This window comes from Acipenser ruthenus, chromosome 51 (assembly GCF_902713425.1).
Source record: "Acipenser ruthenus chromosome 51, fAciRut3.2 maternal haplotype, whole genome shotgun sequence".
Classification (NCBI taxonomy): Eukaryota; Metazoa; Chordata; class Actinopteri; order Acipenseriformes; family Acipenseridae; genus Acipenser; species Acipenser ruthenus.
The window spans coordinates 1398064-1415946 of NC_081239.1; the positions used below are offsets into that span (position 1 = coordinate 1398064).

General features: G+C 43.6%; 2 protein-coding genes across 3 annotated transcripts; one reads left to right on the top strand and one right to left on the bottom strand.

The window, feature by feature from the left end:
* Window positions 1-9: 9 nt before the first annotated feature.
* LOC117967773 (UPF0696 protein C11orf68 homolog) lies at window positions 10-1305 on the top strand. Its single transcript, XM_059015971.1, has one exon. The coding sequence runs from the start codon at window positions 20-22 to the stop codon at window positions 776-778; it is 759 nt and encodes a 252-aa protein (XP_058871954.1). The 5' UTR covers window positions 10-19; the 3' UTR covers window positions 779-1305.
* Window positions 1306-2276: 971 nt separating this feature from the next.
* Window positions 2277-15724, bottom strand: LOC117398684 (putative transcription factor p65 homolog). Of its 2 annotated transcripts, XM_059015969.1 has the most exons (11): window positions 15493-15723; window positions 11576-11611; window positions 10038-10195; window positions 9683-9828; window positions 9197-9288; window positions 8475-8609; window positions 7172-7276; window positions 6287-6502; window positions 6110-6187; window positions 5388-5474; window positions 2277-4814 (listed from the first exon to the last, which is right to left on the bottom strand). In XM_059015969.1, exons 1-11 carry the CDS (start codon window positions 15497-15499, stop codon window positions 3991-3993), a joined length of 1884 nt encoding a protein of 627 aa, XP_058871952.1. In that variant the 5' UTR covers window positions 15500-15723; the 3' UTR covers window positions 2277-3990. The 2 variants fall into 2 exon arrangements, with proteins under 2 accessions (XP_058871952.1, XP_058871953.1); XM_059015970.1 differs by lacking the exon at window positions 11576-11611 and having other exon boundaries at window positions 15493-15724.
* Window positions 15725-17883: the final 2159 nt, after the last annotated feature.

Genomic DNA, 17883 nt, shown 5'->3' on the forward strand with positions numbered 1-17883 from the left:
TTGTTAAGAATCAAAGCCCATGGAGTTGCACAGGGGAGAGAGAGAGGGAGAGGGAGAGCAGCGTCCGCCCGCTCCCTTATTAGCAGAGAGCTACGCTGCGGAGGCCATGGCGGCTGACATGGACCCCTGGGTGGTCTTTAACGCCAGAAAGACCCCCAGGGCCGAGTTCGAGAACTGGCTGGAGACGAACTTGCCGTCCCAGGTGCGCCGGTTCGGGGATCCGGAGAGGAACGTGGGCCCTGTTGGGTGGATCGCGGTGTATGGGCCACATTACATCCACAGCGAGGGCGACCTGGCAGCCCTGCAGCAGGACTGGGAGAGGCTGCAGGCCAGCGGGAGACCGGTGACCTTCGACACGGTCAAGGAGCTGGCCCTGAACAACGGCGTGCTGAGCGGGAAGTGGCTGATGTACCTGGACTCCGGGTTCAAGGTGGACCACGCCTGGGAGGGCATCGCCCGCGCCATCCTCGACGGCCACATCGCCGTGGCCAAGGTGAGCCCCCGCGGGCCCGACTCCTCGGACAGCAGGCACGTCATCTGCGTCTACAACCAGACCTTCACCGACCAGGAGGAGGTGGTGAGGCTGGATGCTGCCATCCGGGCTACGGGCATCAAGTGCCAGCTGTCCTACAAGCCTGACGTCTACACCTACCTGGGCATCTACCGCAAGAACCGCTGGAAGCTGTGCCCCACCATTTACGAGAGCCGGTTCGACCTGGAGCGCGTGCCCAGACGTTCTCTAATCACCAATAAAGTGACCAGCACTGAGGTCACTTAGCCCACATACTGTTAGGTACTGGGAGGAGTAAGGGTCACTTTCTGTCGATCTTGGTGCCAGCTCTTGTATTGCATTGCCGACAGGAGTGTGCTGATGCTGCCTTTAAAAAAAATATTCAATAAATCCAGTCATTAAACGCGTTGATTTGAAAATCAAGAAAAGGCGTCAGTGAAATTGAAACCCTGCTGTTTTGTGATCCTCGTTGCAAAAATAAAGTTTGCATCATTTTTGATTTGTGGGACACACCTGTCCCTTAAAGGGTTAATCGCGTTGATTGAAGCTAAACTGTTAAAACTATAAATGCTGGCTCAAGCCAGCTGTGGGACAGTGTTCAGAACAGTTCACAAAGCAATAACATGAGAAAACTGGAGGAAATGATGCGTGTGATCTTGTTCCTCTGATTCTGTGCCAGTACGCTTTGATTGATTTTAGGATGTTATCCGATAACACTTCAGCTTTCTATTCAGTGCCAGTACTGAAATGTATCCCTCTACATGTTATCAAATAAATCAACCAATCACCGCTAACCCTGCAATGCCCATTTCTGTATCACACCTGACACAAGGCTTAGCCACCCCTCTCTATTAAAATAAATATATATATATATATATATATATATATTTTAAAATCAGCCTCACAAGCCAGAATTTTTCATATGCAGTACATTATGTGTACAAAAAGTGTTTCGTACAAGAAAAGGAATGTAGTTCTATAAATAAGCTTTTAAATAACAGCTTTTGTTATTTCGATAATGCTCGGGCATTACAGGGTGAAGGAAATCTGATCTGATCCAGATGTGTACAGATGTCAGAGTAGCGGTTAGGGCTCTGGACTCTTGACCGGAGGGTCGTGGGTTCAATCCAGGTGGGGGACACTGTTGCTGTATTATTATTTATTTCTTAGCAGACGCCCTTATCCAGGGCGACTTACAATTGTTACAAGATACCACATTATTTTTTACACATTATTTTTACATACAATTACCCATTTATATGGTTGGGTTTTTACTGGAGCAATCTAGGTAAAGCACCTTGCTCAAGGGTACAGCAGCAGTGTCCCCCACCTGGGATTGAACCCACGACCCTCCGGTCAAGAGTCCAGAGCCCTAACCACTAGTCCACACTGCTGCCCTTGAGGAAGGTACTTTACCTAGATTGCTTCAGAGACATCCTTATCTGTATTTGGTCTTGAGCTGCCAGAACTACATGCAATCTCATAATCCTAAGAGACATCCTACACCCAACAAAATGACTTCTATACAAGCCACTGCATGTGGGGAGACACAGGGGGGTCCTATATGAAGGCACAACTGTTAACATTGGCTGTGTCTCTGTGGTTGTGTGAAATGTCTTTAAGCGAACAGAAGGAACGCATTCAGATTGCTGTGTGGTGCAGCGAGTCACAGGATGTGGCAATGCGATTTAACACAGAACATCCTAATCGGTGTAATGTATCACAACGTCACATTGAAGAGAGAGGAAAAAAAAAAAGACACAGATCATTTGTTAATATAATATTAATACTTATAATGTATACAAAACAAAGATACACATAAATGCATACATGTCATATCCAAAACCACAGCCCACTGTTACACTCTTTTTACAAACTCTAATATTACATAATTTTATCATTACTTCATTCATTAGAGAGACTGCCTGGCAGGTGCTACTGTACATTGATGGGTTGCTACAGGGATGGAAGCAAGTCTCCCATTGCATAGCAGCTGGATCCATTCCTGGTTTTACTGGGAGCTTAACAATAGTAAGACACACCTGAGCTTGTTACCTACACACACACTGCGGCAAATCAAGCTGTTAAAACCTGGAATGGGTGAAACTGCTGTGCAACAGGAGTTATTGCAAAAACGAGTGGCTGGAGCCGTAAATTGAATAAGTGATTAAATGATTAAAATTAGGCTCCAGCCTGTATAAAAAGGGCGATCACAGGTGTTAGTTTAGATTTAGTGGTGAGAATTAATGCTGGGGTTAGTGCGTGCAGGTATGTGTGCTGTTTAAATGTATATAGATCATTATTGTTGGTGTGTAAGGGAGTTTTCTGAAACTGTGTTTATTGTGTGAAAGCAGCAGCTCAGTCTACAACCGTGGTATTAAAAAAATATATATTCTTGTAGTTAACCTGTTTGTATGTTATTTTATAATGAAAGTGCGCAAAAGCGCGTTAAACCTTGCAAGCTCTCTCTCTGGGTCTCCTTCCTGCCATTCAGAAGTCTTGGCTGTGATGCTACCCAGTCACACCATCCCTGCTTTAATAACTTGTCTATGCTGACATGGCAGGTGTAGCTATCTCAGTGCCCGATTCAGACTGCACGTACAAGGTCTGGACAAAACGTCTGTCTTCACATGCCAAGACGCTGGGACACAGCCAGGACGGCATACACTGTTCACATCGTAGAAGGAGACAGTGAATGGGATGAGGACAGGCACTTCGAGTTCTCCAGACAAGCTCAAAGCCAAAGCAGGATTCTGAGAACTCAATATTAAAATACCACTTTAACTGACCTATCTAGTTGGCAGCACGGTTTTAAAAACTAGAGGTCCTCGGGGGGGTTTCCGAATGGAATTGGAATCGATATTTTAAAGACGCACTCGATTGAGATTGTTCAGCTGCTTTCGTTTGAAGACTCAATTTCTGATGTGTTGGCAATGGGTTAAAAGGAAATGGGAAGTGGGAATTGATCTGAAAAACAGGAACTGACTGCTGGCCCTGAAGGTGCTTACCGTCCTGCAATCCTGACAGCGATTACTGAAGCAACTCCTGGCTTCTAAAATCACAAACTGTTGCAATGAAACGAATAGAAAGACTGAGCTTTGCATGGGTTTCCAGGTCTTGACTACCCTTATAAACGCTTACCACAGTATTTTGGCTCTCTTTACCGTAGTCTACCCTCGTTTGTCATGTCTACCAGAATCCTTTACCATACCTTGCTATTCTTTCCCATGTGCTTGATCACACTTTGCTATTCTTTTATCATGGGGAAACATTTATAAGGGTTAGTTTGCCATGCTTTACCATACCTCTGTGCTTTCCAATGCTTCTGCTGTGCTTTTACCATGGGAAACATTTAGAAGGATAGATTCTAACAGAGCTCAGCAGTGTTACTGAACTGCCTCTCGGAGGCGCCCCTATGAAGAACCAACAGCCGATGCCTTTAAATTTTAAAAAGCAGGTCCCCAGTATGGCAGTGTTTTTTAAACAGACGGCTGTCCGTCCAGATTGGGCCAGTTCTGGTCCAGAATGGACATCAAGCGGTCATCGTCGTCCATGGAGTTGTAAATCTCATTGCCGGCGGTCGCGTTCGTGAAGAAGGCCCCCAGGCCCGCCTCGTCGTCATCGGCGCTGTTTATCAAGCTCAGGATGCTTCTGGGGTAGCTCATCATGGTGTGACCGTGGCCCTGCGCAGGGAGGGAGGGCTGTTGGGGTCGTTCCCCACCACTGGCAGCCTCCCCTAGGGCTTGGTTCAGCTCCCCGGGCCCCTGGGAGTCTATAAGCAGCTTCTGGAAGTCCTCGGTCTCGATGCCTTCTAGGTTGATGGAAGTCTGGTCAACGGTGATGCTGTCGAACTCCATCCCGCCGATGCTGGAGATGGCTGGGGACTCGAAATCCAAGGCGGGGTCGTGCTTGCCTTGGGTGCCCCCTGCGTTCTGGGGCTCCTGGCTCTGGAGACTGGCCCACTGGGTGTCGAACAGATCGGAGATGTTGACTGTAGGGTACTCCGTTCCGGGTAACCCCGGGAGGTTTTGCACTGGGAGGCTGGCTTGGGGCTGCTGATTGGAAGTTGCGAAGACTTGGGCTACGGTCGTGTGCTGGCCTGGGCAGGGGTTGAAGTGGTTTCTGCTGAACTGCTGATGCTGGAGGGGGTTGTGCTGCTTCTCCTGCTGTTGGTTGAGTCTGAACTGCGATGAGAAGTCCATGGAAGCGGGGAAGGAAGGCTGGCTGAAGAGGTTCATGGGTTTGCCCATTGAGGGCAGGGTGGAGGCTGGTGCAGGTGGTCTCGCAGGAACTACGGGAGTCACTGCATGGGAGAAAAAAAAGGTTCATTAAAAAACGTGTCCGACACAGTTTATGAATCGTGTTCATCGCCAGCTGTGGATATCAAAGAAATAAATGTCATTTTTCAGTAATTTTATATATATATATATATATATATATATATATAGTTATGGCAGGAGTGCGGAGTAGTGGCTCTGGACTTGACCGGAGGGTCGTGGGTTCAATCCCAGGTGGGGGTCACTGCTGCTGTACCCTTGAGCAAGGTACTTTACCTAGACTGCTCCAGTAAAAACCCAACTGTATAAATGGGTAATTGTATGTAAAAATAATGTGTTATCTTGTAACAATTGTATAAGGGCGTCTGCTAAGAAATAAATAATAATAAATATTATATATATATATATATATATAGTGCTTAAGACAACTTGAACTGTATTTTACCTGGCTGTTTTTGGCATTTTATCTCTTTCAATAAAAATAAGAGTTCATTGACAGACTGGAGGAAAAAACTGCCCAATGTGTAATCTATGAACCACCATTTTGCTTCATCTATTCCTCCACTAGAGCAAAACTCAAGACCCCATTGTCCGCTTACCAGGCTGGCTCATGCTGGCTTGTGATCTGGTCAGGTCTGCGTTCCTTCTGCTTGTGGCTAAAGGCCTTTGAGACATTACAGAGGCTCCTAGTGAAGAACGACAAGTTAGAACTGCAGACTAATTCAGCTTCTATCCAAAGCGACTTACAGAGACTAGGGGGGTGGGGGGTAAACTATGCTTCATCAACAACTGCTGCTGCTGCTGCAGAGTCACTTCCAATATTTAATATCATGTAATCAAAGAAACTGCAACATGATATTGCAAAAAGTCTACCGGAAGCCATAATAGTAGAAGTATTTCATGTTAGATTTCGAAAATGTCACTTTCAGTTAACTACAAAGCGGAGTGCGATTCAATATGTTAACGTAACATTATTCAGCAGGTTTCATTCGATTTTATGAAGAAAAATTGTTTTATTCTATATGGTGATGCTAAACTTTTGGCCAGAGCTGTAGAAACAGGCAAACCAACGTGTTCACTACACACACAGCCACTCGCTATTTTAATAGTCGAAACAGCGTCGCATCCGAATACCACCACTCTGTGACTGTTGAAAGCATATTAAACATATACAGCTATAAACTTTTTTTGCAATAATCAATTTCTAGTTTGTTTGATTGCATGATGTTACATAAGATTTTTAAATTACGTTCACATTAGTTTTATAGTTCAATCCTAAAATTGTAGGCGATGCAAAACTGCTGTAATAAACCATACCTACCGGGGAAGCTGGCGTTCAGCACGAAATTATTAAAGGCGTTTTGAGTCCTCTTTCTCTTCTCTTTCACCATGTACTGATCTGCTCAGAGGGAAAACAAAAAACGACGCATAAAGATTTAAACAGATTCAAATTCAGAAACGGCTGCACTTGCTTGGTCAGTCGCAGTTAGTGAATAACCTGTGTCGTCCGGCAGGTACTGGAAGTCCATCGCCTCGCTGACCTCCTTGTCGGACGGCCGGCGGAGCTGCATCTTCACCTTGACCGGCTCGCTCAGAGCGGTGCTGCTGTAGGGGGGCGTGCGGAAGACGATGGCCACCTGGCGATGCACGTCAGCCTGGGAGAAATGACCCTTCCCCTCCCAGGAGTCTCGGAAGAACCGCACTTCGATGTCTTCTGGCAAAGAAGCAAACCCAGAAAAATGTCAGTTCGGCTGGATTTTCAGAGTATTTTACAGCACTGGGGGAATCCACCTGGATCGCATCAGCTGTTTTAGTGGAGTCCCCGGATAACCACGCATGGAGGGTTGATGCAATACAGGGTGATTCTCTCTCCCCCCCCCCAGTGCTGTAAAATGCTCTAAAAATATGGCTTTGGATATAGGTTGATCAAATCTAGCCTTTATGTATTAAAATCTGAAAATCTTACCCTAAAAAGTATGTTTTTAATATGATTTAAACGTTGCAGAACTAATGTTGCGATTCCCGATCATAGGTTTTGATTCATTGTTTTTTGTGTATATAGTGGGTCTAGTCCATTGATCTAAACTTGATCTAAATATGTGAGCTCCACTCGTAATAACACTTCAGTCACTGCTTATTGAACTCATGTTGCTTCATAAAGTTGAATGAGACCTGCTGAATAATGTTACGTTAACATATTGAATTACATACCGCTTTGCAAAACCGTGTGCTCTGATTGGCTGAAAGATCCTCAACAGTCTCTAATCTGTTCTGCTTTGACAATGACATTATAATAATAAGCATCAGAACCAGAGTGCAGTGCATTTCCCGGATCACTAGATGGCGCTTGCTCTTACACTTTGTCCCTGCTTGCTCACCGTACCTTTCTGGACTTTATCACACAGCAGGAAGATCTCGTCTCCGCCTTTGCAGCTCCCTGAGTTTTTATTCACTCTGCAAATCTTCAGCTCTGCAGTGTTAGGGGCACCTAGAGACAAACAGCCGTCACGATGACATCATTCAAGCAGAGCCACTGCGATGACATCATTCAAACACAGCCGTCACGATGACATCATTCAAGTAGAGCCGTCACGATGACATCATTCAAGCAGAGCCACTGCGATGACATCATTCAAACACAGCCGTCACGATGACATCATTCAAGCAGAGCCACTGCGATGACATCAAACACAGCCGTCACGATGACATCATTCAAGCAGAGCCACTGCGATGACATCATTCAAACACAGCCGTCACGATGACATCATTCAAGTAGAGCCGTCATGATGACATCACTCAAGCAGAGCCACTGCGATGACATCATTCAAACACAGCCGTCACGATGACATCATTCAAGCAGAGCCACTGCGATAACATCATTCAAACACAGCCGTCACGATGACATCATTCAAGCAGAGCCACTGCGATGACATCACTCAAACACAGCCGTCACGATGACATCACTCACACAGCCGTCACGATGACATCATTCAAACCGAGCCACTGCGATGACATCATTCAAACACAGCCGTCACGATGACATCACTCACACAGCCGTCATGATGACATCATTCAAACCGAGCCACTGCAATGACATCATTCAAACACAGCCGTCACGACGACATCACTCAAACACAGCAATCGCGATGACATCATTCAAGCAGAGCCGTCACGATGAAATCATTCAAGCAGAGCCACTGCGATGACATCACTCAAGCAGAGCCGTCACGATGACATCATTCAAGCCGAGCCATTGCGATGACATCATTCAAGCAGAGCCATTGCGATGACCACTCAAACACAGCAGTCATGATGACATCATTCAAACAGAGCCACTGCGATGACATCACTCAAAGCAGTCACGATGACATCATTCAAACAGAGCCATTGCGATGACATCCTTCAAACACAGCGGTTACGATGACATAATTTAAGATCTGAGAAGCGCCTTCAATTTTTAGAATTAAACAGTTTTCAAATGATGAACCGTATAAATAATAACGTTAAAACACGGCGAGACAAAGGAGGGCATGCTGCTACCAACACCAACAATACAGCACGACCCCTCCCCCTCCCCTCCACAAGCAGAGGAGAACTTGAAGCATATCTGGGAGCTGCTGTGTTCTCATACACTGGCACGCTGCTGTGTTTGCTAATGCAGGGGGCTGGCTGGGCAGCGTACTCACGGTTGTCATAGATAGGCTGGGAGACTACAGGGTCCAGTCTGTGGAGTTCTCCATTAGGCAGGGTGATATAGACCTGGAAACAAAGCCGAACAGCATTCAGGTCGTAATCCTCATTCCTCATCTCATCTTCCGGGACTGCAAGAGAACACATTTCAAATAGATTTACTTAACCAGGACCCTGGAGAGGCACAGCGATTGCTTCCTTTCTGATACAGGAGTCACAACACTGCAATAAATTAACTCACTGTAAAAATCTCAAAATGCAGAAAGAAACCTGTGTTCTAGCAAAGCTCTAGTTTCGATTTAAAACATGCCACCGGGTACTACTTTAGGTCAAAGGAAGTTCTCATTTCTATGCCTTATTCTCCGGTTATCGGTTACACTTCCTGTCAACTTGGGGAAGCAGCTGGTTGGTTAATGACAAGAAGCCTTTGAAGGGAGTGGGGACAACGTCACCCAAACCAAGGAAGTACGACTTTAACCGAAAGCACAGCTTGAGCCAGCTGAGACTTCTTTAACCAAGGGCGATATAGCATGTGTTTCTTTCGAAACTGCACATTTGAGACCTCTAAAACACATGGGATTCTTCCTCTAAAACAAAGGGGATTTGCAAACTATCAAGGACTAAAATTACAAACGCTGAAAAGCTTCTCTGGTCACAGTCGAGGCGTGCGTTTGAATCATTCTGATGGAAGGCTGTTCTGATTTTGAAGAACACATACTGTTGAAGGGGTTGTTTTGGCTCCTTATCCTGCTGTTGAGGGCCTCTGATACATCCTTCTTCTTCACACACTGAATCCCCAGGTTCTGAAAACTGCAACGAGAGGCACCACCACTTAATATCGCTTGGGGGGGGGGGGGCTGCCTGGCGCCCCCGGCAACGGCTGCCCACGGCAACAAAACAAGGTTAGCGGCAGTTTAAAACAGAACACAATCCCCCAGTGACCTTTGACACATGACGAGTTCTACATTAAAAACAGTTTGACCACCACAAGTTCTATATTAAACACTCATAGTGATATACTAGCGTGTTATTGATTGCTGTTCAATAATTGCGTAAATAATAGGAAACCAGGTAATGCATGTTTTGCGTTGGGTAACTAACACGTTTTATTCCATTTAAATGAACTTCAAATTCCTCAAAAGGTCACTGGTGGGAGTTTGGGCACCCCCCTTATGAAAGAGGCGCTCGGCTGGTCTCGGGGTACCTGTGTATGCGTCTGTCCTGCAGGTCAGCTTCGTAGTAGCCCTCTTTGCAGTCCTTTCCCACCAGCTCGTGGGGGTGGGGTTTGTAAGGGGGGGTCTTAGTCACCAAAGAGATCCGCACTCGAACCGGCCCGGAATGGTGATGAATCTGAAACGCAGGCAAACACCGAGAGGCATGGGTAAAAGACTATTAAAAATCCCAGCACACCGCTGTAATCACACACCTACAAAGACATATTATCAGTGCACTAGTGCAAGGACAGCGCGTTAGCTGAGGATCTGAAGAGGTGCTGGGGTCCTGTGCAGAGCAGGAGGGGCGCAGCGTAAGCAGGGGGGAGGTCTTACGGAGGCAGGTACCTTGATGGCAGGGTGTGTTTTGGTGGTGTCGCTGCTCTTCTCTCCAGGGATGCTCCCGGCGGATCTGCCCTCACACTTGTATCGGAAGCGCATGCCTCTCTGTTTGGGCTGCTCGATGACCTCCACGTACGGAGAGCTGGACAGCCCTGCCGGCATTCCTGTAATAAGCACGCCGAGTCAATCACAACAAGAACAAGACTGCAGAGCTCTCCTACAGAAGCTTAAAGCACAAGACCTAAATCAGACCCCTGCACACAGGGGTCTCGATACTGCACACAGGGGCCTCGATACTGCACACAGGGGCCTCGATGCTGCACACAGGGGCCTCGATACTGCACACAGGGGCCTCGATGCTGCACACAGGGGCCTCGATACTGCGCACAGGGGCCTCGATGCTGCGCACAGGGGCCTCGATACTGCTGGTGATTTTACATTGTAATCAAGATTGTGAAGAAGTGTGACGTGGTCTTTGTACTGAGGTTAAAGGTTTTACTGTCATCATTTTATAATGAATAACAACATGTTGCTTTCATTTTCAAAAAACTGTTCTGTAGTACAATGGTGTGCAATGCATTTCTACCCAATTTAGATAGATTAGAGATAGATAGATAGAGATTAGATAGAGATAGAGAGAGAGAGAGAGATAGATAGATAAATTAGAGATAGAGAGAGAGAGAGAGATAGAGAGATTAGAGAGATAGACAGAGAGATAGAGAGATAGATAGATAATCATTTACATATACTTCATATATCAGAAAAAAAAATAAAAAAATATTTGCGAAAGCACCAATCATAGCTTTTAGAAGGGATGCAAATTTGGCTGACATATTAGTCCACAGTAAACATCAAGGGATCGTAGATACATTAAGGGACATTGAAACCTGTAAAATGCGTATGTAAAGTGTGCAGATATATTGGTAAAGATATAAGTGAAATCGCAAATAAAGAAAATATTCAGTCTTACAAAAATCGGTCATGCAAGGATAGCAACGTTGTATGTGGTATATTTTGCATAGATTGTAATAAAATATAATATGTAGGAGAGACAGGTGCATCATTATATAGAAGAATACAGAATCACTCATCAAATACAAGAAATAAAAAAGAAAATGAATCAATAGTTTACAGGGAAAAGACACACCATGGATGACAAAGTTTGTGGTTTAGAAAAAAATTAATTGGATGATGTACAGCATAGAAGAATGAAAGAAAATAAATGGATAAATAGACGAGACACCATCACGCCTGAAGGCTTAAATAGAAAGGAACAGTAGATTGTTACATCGTTAGTTATGACATCACAAAGACATTAGAGTCAGACAAATAAACGTGTGGTTACCATGGCATCGAAAGCCTATTAATAGAGAGAGAGAGAGAGAGAGAGAGAGAGAGAGAGAGACACACACACACTATCTAGATTGATGTCTATATATCTGTATCTATAAAATAACGACACTCTGAGACGTGTTCAAATCAATATTAAGGTGAAATCATTTTATTTTTAGTTTACTTTCACCGCTGACCCTCAAGTCTCTTACCTTGATTCAGAACAGGATGGGAATCCCAAACGAAGACTGCGAACAGAAAGAATGACATTCTTAAGTGTGCTTCGTGTCCTAAACGTCTAAACTGTACGACTGAACTCACTGAAGCATTTCAAAAACGCATTGTGAATGCTGATCACCGCGCCAGAAGCTATCCGAAAAAAAACAACGACTGCAATATTAATGGGAATGACCTGACAACGCTATGGTGCTACACTAGGTTAAAGAAATTATTATTATTATTTATTTCTTAGCAGACGCCCTTATTCAGGGCGACTTACAATTGTTACAAGATATCACATTATTTTTACATACAATTACCCATTTATACAGTTGGGTTTTTACTGGAGCAATCTAGGTAAAGTACCTTGCTCAAGGGTACAGCAGCAGTGACCCCCCACCTGGGATTGAACCCACGACCCTCCGGTCAAGAGACCAGAGCCCTAACCGCTACTCCACACTGCTGCCCTATAATCTCCTAAGATGAAGGCATACAAACTTTCTTTGACCTAAAGTAGATAATCAATTGAAACTTGCTATCGTTTCCTTCTGCACATTTGAGATCTGTATCAACAGAGATGAAAACAAGACTCCTGTTCAATAGCAGTTTCACCCGTTCCAGGTTTTACTACCAGCTTGATCAGCCACAGCGTGTACAGGCAACAAGCTCAGGTGTGAAACCAGGTATGGATCACGCTGCTATGCATCTTGTTTCCGTCCCTGATCAAAGTGCAAAACACGTACGAATGGATCTATTTTGTTGCACTGTAATTCTCAGGACAGGAATGGCTTAACTGTTATGCGGTACAAGCGAGCATGCAAACATTGGACTTCTAAATTGAAGAACTAGCGAATCTGGAAGTGCAGCATTTTTATTTTTCATGGCGGTTTTCACACGCAGCTCAAAAGGAAGAAGGTTCAGCCTGAGCTACAGCATGTGTGACCACAGACTGTGCAGCAGGCAGTGTGATCTGCTGTACAGTAGATGAAATACTCTGCAGAAAACCACTACAGTCTGTAACATGCAGGGCACAGTACGGAGCTTAAAAGTGATCCGAGCTTAAAAAAATCTTAGCAGCTGTGCACTTTCGTTTGTTATAAAAGGTCTTCAATGTGCAGGGCCAGGAAATTCAATACAGTCTTGTATAGGGAACTCAGTGCTGTACTGGGGATCTGAGAGCCAGCTAATTACATAGTCTAGTATAGAGAACTCAGTGCTGTACTGGGGATCTGAGAGCCAGCTAATTCAATACAGTCTAGTATAGAGAACTCAGTGCTGTACTGGGGATCTGAGAGCCAGCTAATTCAATACAGTCTAGTATAGAGAACTCAGTGCTGTACTGGGGATCTGAGAGCCAGCTAATTCAATACAGTCTAGTATAGAGAACTCAGTGCTGTACTGGGGATCTGAGAACCAGCTAATTCAATACAGTCTAGTATAGAGAACTCAGTGCTGTACTGGGGATCTGAGAGCCAGCTAATTCAATACAGTCTAGTATAGAGAACTCAGTGCTGTACTGGGGATCTGAGAGCCAGCTAATTCAATACAGTCTAGTATAGAGAACTCAGTACTGTACTGGAGATCTGAGAGCCAGCTAATTCAATACAGTCTAGTATAGAGAACTCAGTGCTGTACTGGGGATCTGAGAGCCAGCTAATTCAATACAGTCTAGTATAGAGAACTCAGTACTGGGGATCTGAGAGCCAGCTAATCCAATACAGTCTAGTATAGAGAACTCAGTGCTGTACTGGGGATCTGAGAGCAGCTAATTCAATACAGTCTAGTGGAGAGAACTCAGTGCTGTACTGGAGATCTGAGAGCAGCTAATTCAATACAGTCTAGTATAGAGAACTCAGTGCTGTACTGGGGATCTGAGAGCCAGCTAATTCAATACAGTCTAGTATAGAGAACTCAGTGCTGTACTGGGGATCCGAGAGCCAGCTAATTCAATACAGTCTAGTATAGAGAACTCAGTACTGTACTGGAGATCTGAGAGCCAGCTAATTCAATACAGTCTAGTATAGAGAACTCAGTGCTGTACTGGGGATCTGAGAGCCAGCTAATTCAATACAGTCTAGTATAGAGAACTCAGTGCTGTACTGGAGATCTGAGAGCCAGATAATTCAATACAGTCTAGTGTAGAGAACTCAGTGCTGCACTGGGGATCTGAGAGCCAGCTAATTCAATACAGTCTAGTATAGAGAACTCAGTGCTGTACTGGGGATCTGAGAGCCAGCTAATTCAATACAGTCTAGTATAGAGAACTCAGTGCTGTACTGGGGATCTGAGAGCCAGCTAATTCAACACAGTCTAGTATAGAGAACTCAATATTTAGGTTAGCGTGTTTTCTTTACATCCTACAGCAGTTGAAGACTCTTGTGTGACTAATTTTTACCTGATTCCATGGAAGATTCAAAATGAGGTCAAAGGGCTTTCTACCCGCTCAGCAGAAGCACTCGGAAAAAAAACTCCCAGCGTGACTCACAGAAACGTTCCTACACCCTAACAAACACATCACCTCCTGCAACAGCAACACAGACTGCCTGTCTGCAGACTGCAATTACTGTATCACACACGGACTCCTGTTCCACAGCAGTGTCACCCATTCCAGGTTTTAACAGGAGCTTGATCAGCCCCAGCGTGTATAGGAAACAAGCTCAGGTGTGTCTTATTAAAAACTCATAGTAAAACCAGGAATGGATCAGACCGTTGTGCAACGGGACTCAAGTAATGACTGTCTGCTTGTCAGGAACTTCAACTGAAACTAAAAACCACCGAAACTTAAAAATGGAAAGTAAAATAAACCCACTGTTTGATTGTATTGCAAGGCGGGGAGGGGAGAGAGGGATAGTGATATATAATATAATATAGGGAGAGGGGATTCTGTTTAATATAGAGGGAGGCAGGGATTCTGTTTAGAGAGAGGGAGTTATTCACTATAGAGGGAGGAGGGAGACGGTTCAGTATTAAAAGATAACGTTAATGCTACAGGGGGATGTGTTTGTCTCTGTCTGTATATATTTTAGTTGTTTATGACGTATGTTCTTTGGCAACACAATACTGTTTATTGTCATGCAAATACAGCCAATTTGAATTGCATAGATTCACAAACGGTCACATTAAAGTTGGTTTGAAACGTTTAGCGTGATATTGCTTGCGAACATCAAATGCATATCAATCTTCACACCAAGTTTAGCACGGTTCTGGGGAGACCATTTTGAAAAATATAATCTTAAAAAACACGGGTGAACGCATTTTATAAACACGTAACGGGCGCGCTTCGCCGGCGTTGCGCTGTCAAGTGAAGTGACGCGATTACATCGATTAAAAACAACTAATCGCGTAATTAATTTGAGAATAAATATGCTACACCTGCAGTAGGCGGACAAGAGTACTCTATTTACACTGCAAATAATGATTGTAGTGGTACGGTAAGTATAGCAATCGATAAAAAAAATATGCAGACCAAAACTTTATTATTTTTTAAGATAGTGGGAGGGAGTCTACACCGGGAACGTAGGAAAACAACACGCGGAACAAGTTGCCACGGGAAACCGAATTCACGTCAACGATATTAATATTAAAACGCAGCATATGAGCAAAATGTAAACAGAAAACTATTCGGTTATCAGTGCAGGGCAGAAATTTTCATTATGAGAGCACCAGCAATGAAACGCGACGTCAGACGGGCCTTGCTTTAGCATATTAAGTTTAGTTTGCTGTCGCGCACATACATTATGAATCCCAAACGCTTTATTACAGATCGGATTTTAAAAACTGCATCCCCCCCCCTGTTAAAAATAGATGCCCGATTGCAACATCAGTTCTTGTTTTTTTTTCCACACAAATACGTGCCGCAAGTCCATTTGCAAACTGGGGCTTTTCCCAAAAAAATAATAGGTTTGCTTACCGTCCATTTCCTCCTCTCCAAGATACGCCTCGCCTAGATTGTTTTTTTTTTTATGTCTGTCGATCCAAGTATAGGGATTTCAGAGTTGAAGTTGTTTTTTTTTATTATTAATATTGTTATTATTGTTTTTTTTTTAAGATTTCTGACCCCAGCCCTGCCCTCCTACCTACACTTAGTTTCAGAGCGACTCGACTCACACGCGGAAATACCCCCGTGACGTCATTTATGGGAAGTCTAATATGTGACGGGCGGCGGCACCGTGCTGAGAGCCAAAAAATCAAGACAAGCAGGGAGAAGTCGGCGTTAACATAATAATAAAATCAAATGAATGGGATTCTGCAAACAGTGGGCGTCAAAAATCAAATCGTAGACGCAGAACGGCTTTTGGGGTGGGGGGGGGGGGGTTAATTTTCATTATGTTTGAACCATCTTTGGCGTTTGCAAACGCATCCAAACGCTCCTGTATCAGCTAAACAAATGTACGCCCAAGAAGACACCTCCCCAAATGTGTGTCAGTTTAATTTAGTGCTTTTTAAATTGTTTTAGCTCTTAATTAGACCCACTTAATACTTGTGTAAGATGTATTTTTTAAACGCTCGTCTTCTTTTACCTTAAGTTTTAACTTAAATGACACATAAAATACAGTGGTTAAAGAGAAATTGGTCACTTTAACCACTGATAAAATATAAAATACCATATTAGTCATAATAGTAGTTACCAAAAACGATGGTACATTTTAACATACATGTGTAGAACGTAGCCAATTCGAGCTCTAACCTATTTGTATCTGTTTAGAATTGAATAAAGTTTCGGTATTCATCCGGCTAGAAGACGTCAATGACATATCCAACATAACTTAAATAATCCCCCAAAAAAATAAATCTCTAAAACTCACGGGTTAAAGTTTTATGAATAAGGTCAATTTGTTTACAGTCCAACTTTCAGCGCCTGTACCGCCACCTGCTGGACACACAGATACATTACCACGTTTATACTCGGAAGCACAGCTGCTAATACCGTACTGCAGGGGGATATGATATTTTTTGGAAACTGTACCCCTTTTTTCGGGAGGTTTCAGCTAAAGTACCACTTTACAATTCTCGCTCGCTGAATGGTACCACAGTTGCAATGAAAGGCAGAATAATCTGATTAACACGTTTGTTCCGCCGTTTATTTAATATATAATTTTTCACAACAGTCCGGGGCTGACAAACTGCTGGTTTAAGACAGAATGCCAAGCTACCATAATTACAATTTGCTTCCCAGCTCTGCATAATTATATGTGACATTTTAAAAGGTTTACAACATCAAAAACACAACCTCAAGATAAAGCTATAATAACTGTGATACACTTTATTTTATTATAATTATTATTAAAGCCAGCACAGTTATCCAAAGGGACTGTATATAACTTTCTGTCGCTTTGCAGCTTCTGTGTTTTTCTTCCTTCGTTCTTTGTTATGCAAGTAATAAACGCATCCATTTCAAAACACCGACAACATAATCAACCAGCAGCTATTGCTGCTACTAAAATGCAGCCGCGGTGATAAATAAAACACAAACCGTCAAAGCATGAGCATTGTGATTAGCCTACTATTTATTTTTAACGGAGAAATTATACTTCTAAAAAACAAATCAGAAACACTCTGCTGCACTGATACGACCAGCTGAAAACAGCAAAAATCGTCACCAGCTTACAGCGCTCTCCAGAGGCACATCGGCTGACGCTTGCTTCATTATTCATTATAAAAGCCACGCCATCGAAACCGCGCATGCGCACAAGTGGAAAATGTGGACGTGAAATGCGAGTTTGTTTGCATCTGCGGCTCACGTTGAGCGGCTAAACAACGAATAAATAATTATATACAGCGTTTTAGAAAATGTATAATACCGCTAAAAAAAACAGTATTTTCTTCTACTTTCATTTTTATTTGTGCATTTCTGAGTCGTCCTGCGTACCCCCGGTTGAAAACCCCTGCCCTACTGTATAGAGTTTGGAATTACAGGGTTCTAAGTACCAAAAGTATAGGATTAATCGAGCTGTAAAGTTTTCATAAACCACATCTGGATGTTGTTCAGTAACATCTTTGTCTGCTATCACCCTGTGTGTTCATCACTGAAAGGGAATTCACAGCCAGATAGCCATGCATTTTGGGGGGAATTTTTTTTCGAAGGGTGCTTTTGCAGATAGAGCCACTTATCTTAATAGAGTCAGTACCTTTTGAGGAACATAATTTAATCTGACATTTTAATATAGTTTTTTTTTTTTTTAATTAAACACAGAACTGATCATGTTTATCAATAATTTAACTTGTTTTCTGGAAAACATAAGCAATACATAAAAAATGATGTCATTATATAGTAGCGATCACGGTTAACGCAGGCAGGCGT

What these genes read in the sequence shown, in the direction of transcription:
- LOC117967773 (XM_059015971.1), top strand. Translation starts at nt 20, where the DNA reads ATGGAGTTGCACAGGGGAGAGAGAGAGGGAGAGGGAGAGCAGCGTCCG.
- LOC117398684 (XM_059015969.1), bottom strand. An exon ending in GCTGAACGCCAGCTTCCCCG is followed by an intron (nt 5,475 to 6,109) that starts GTAGGTATGGTT and finishes GTTCTTCACTAG; the next exon opens with GAGCCTCTGTAATGTCTCAA. An exon ending in AGCCAGCATGAGCCAGCCTG is followed by an intron (nt 4,815 to 5,387) that starts GTAAGCGGACAA and finishes TCTCCCATGCAG; the next exon opens with TGACTCCCGTAGTTCCTGCG.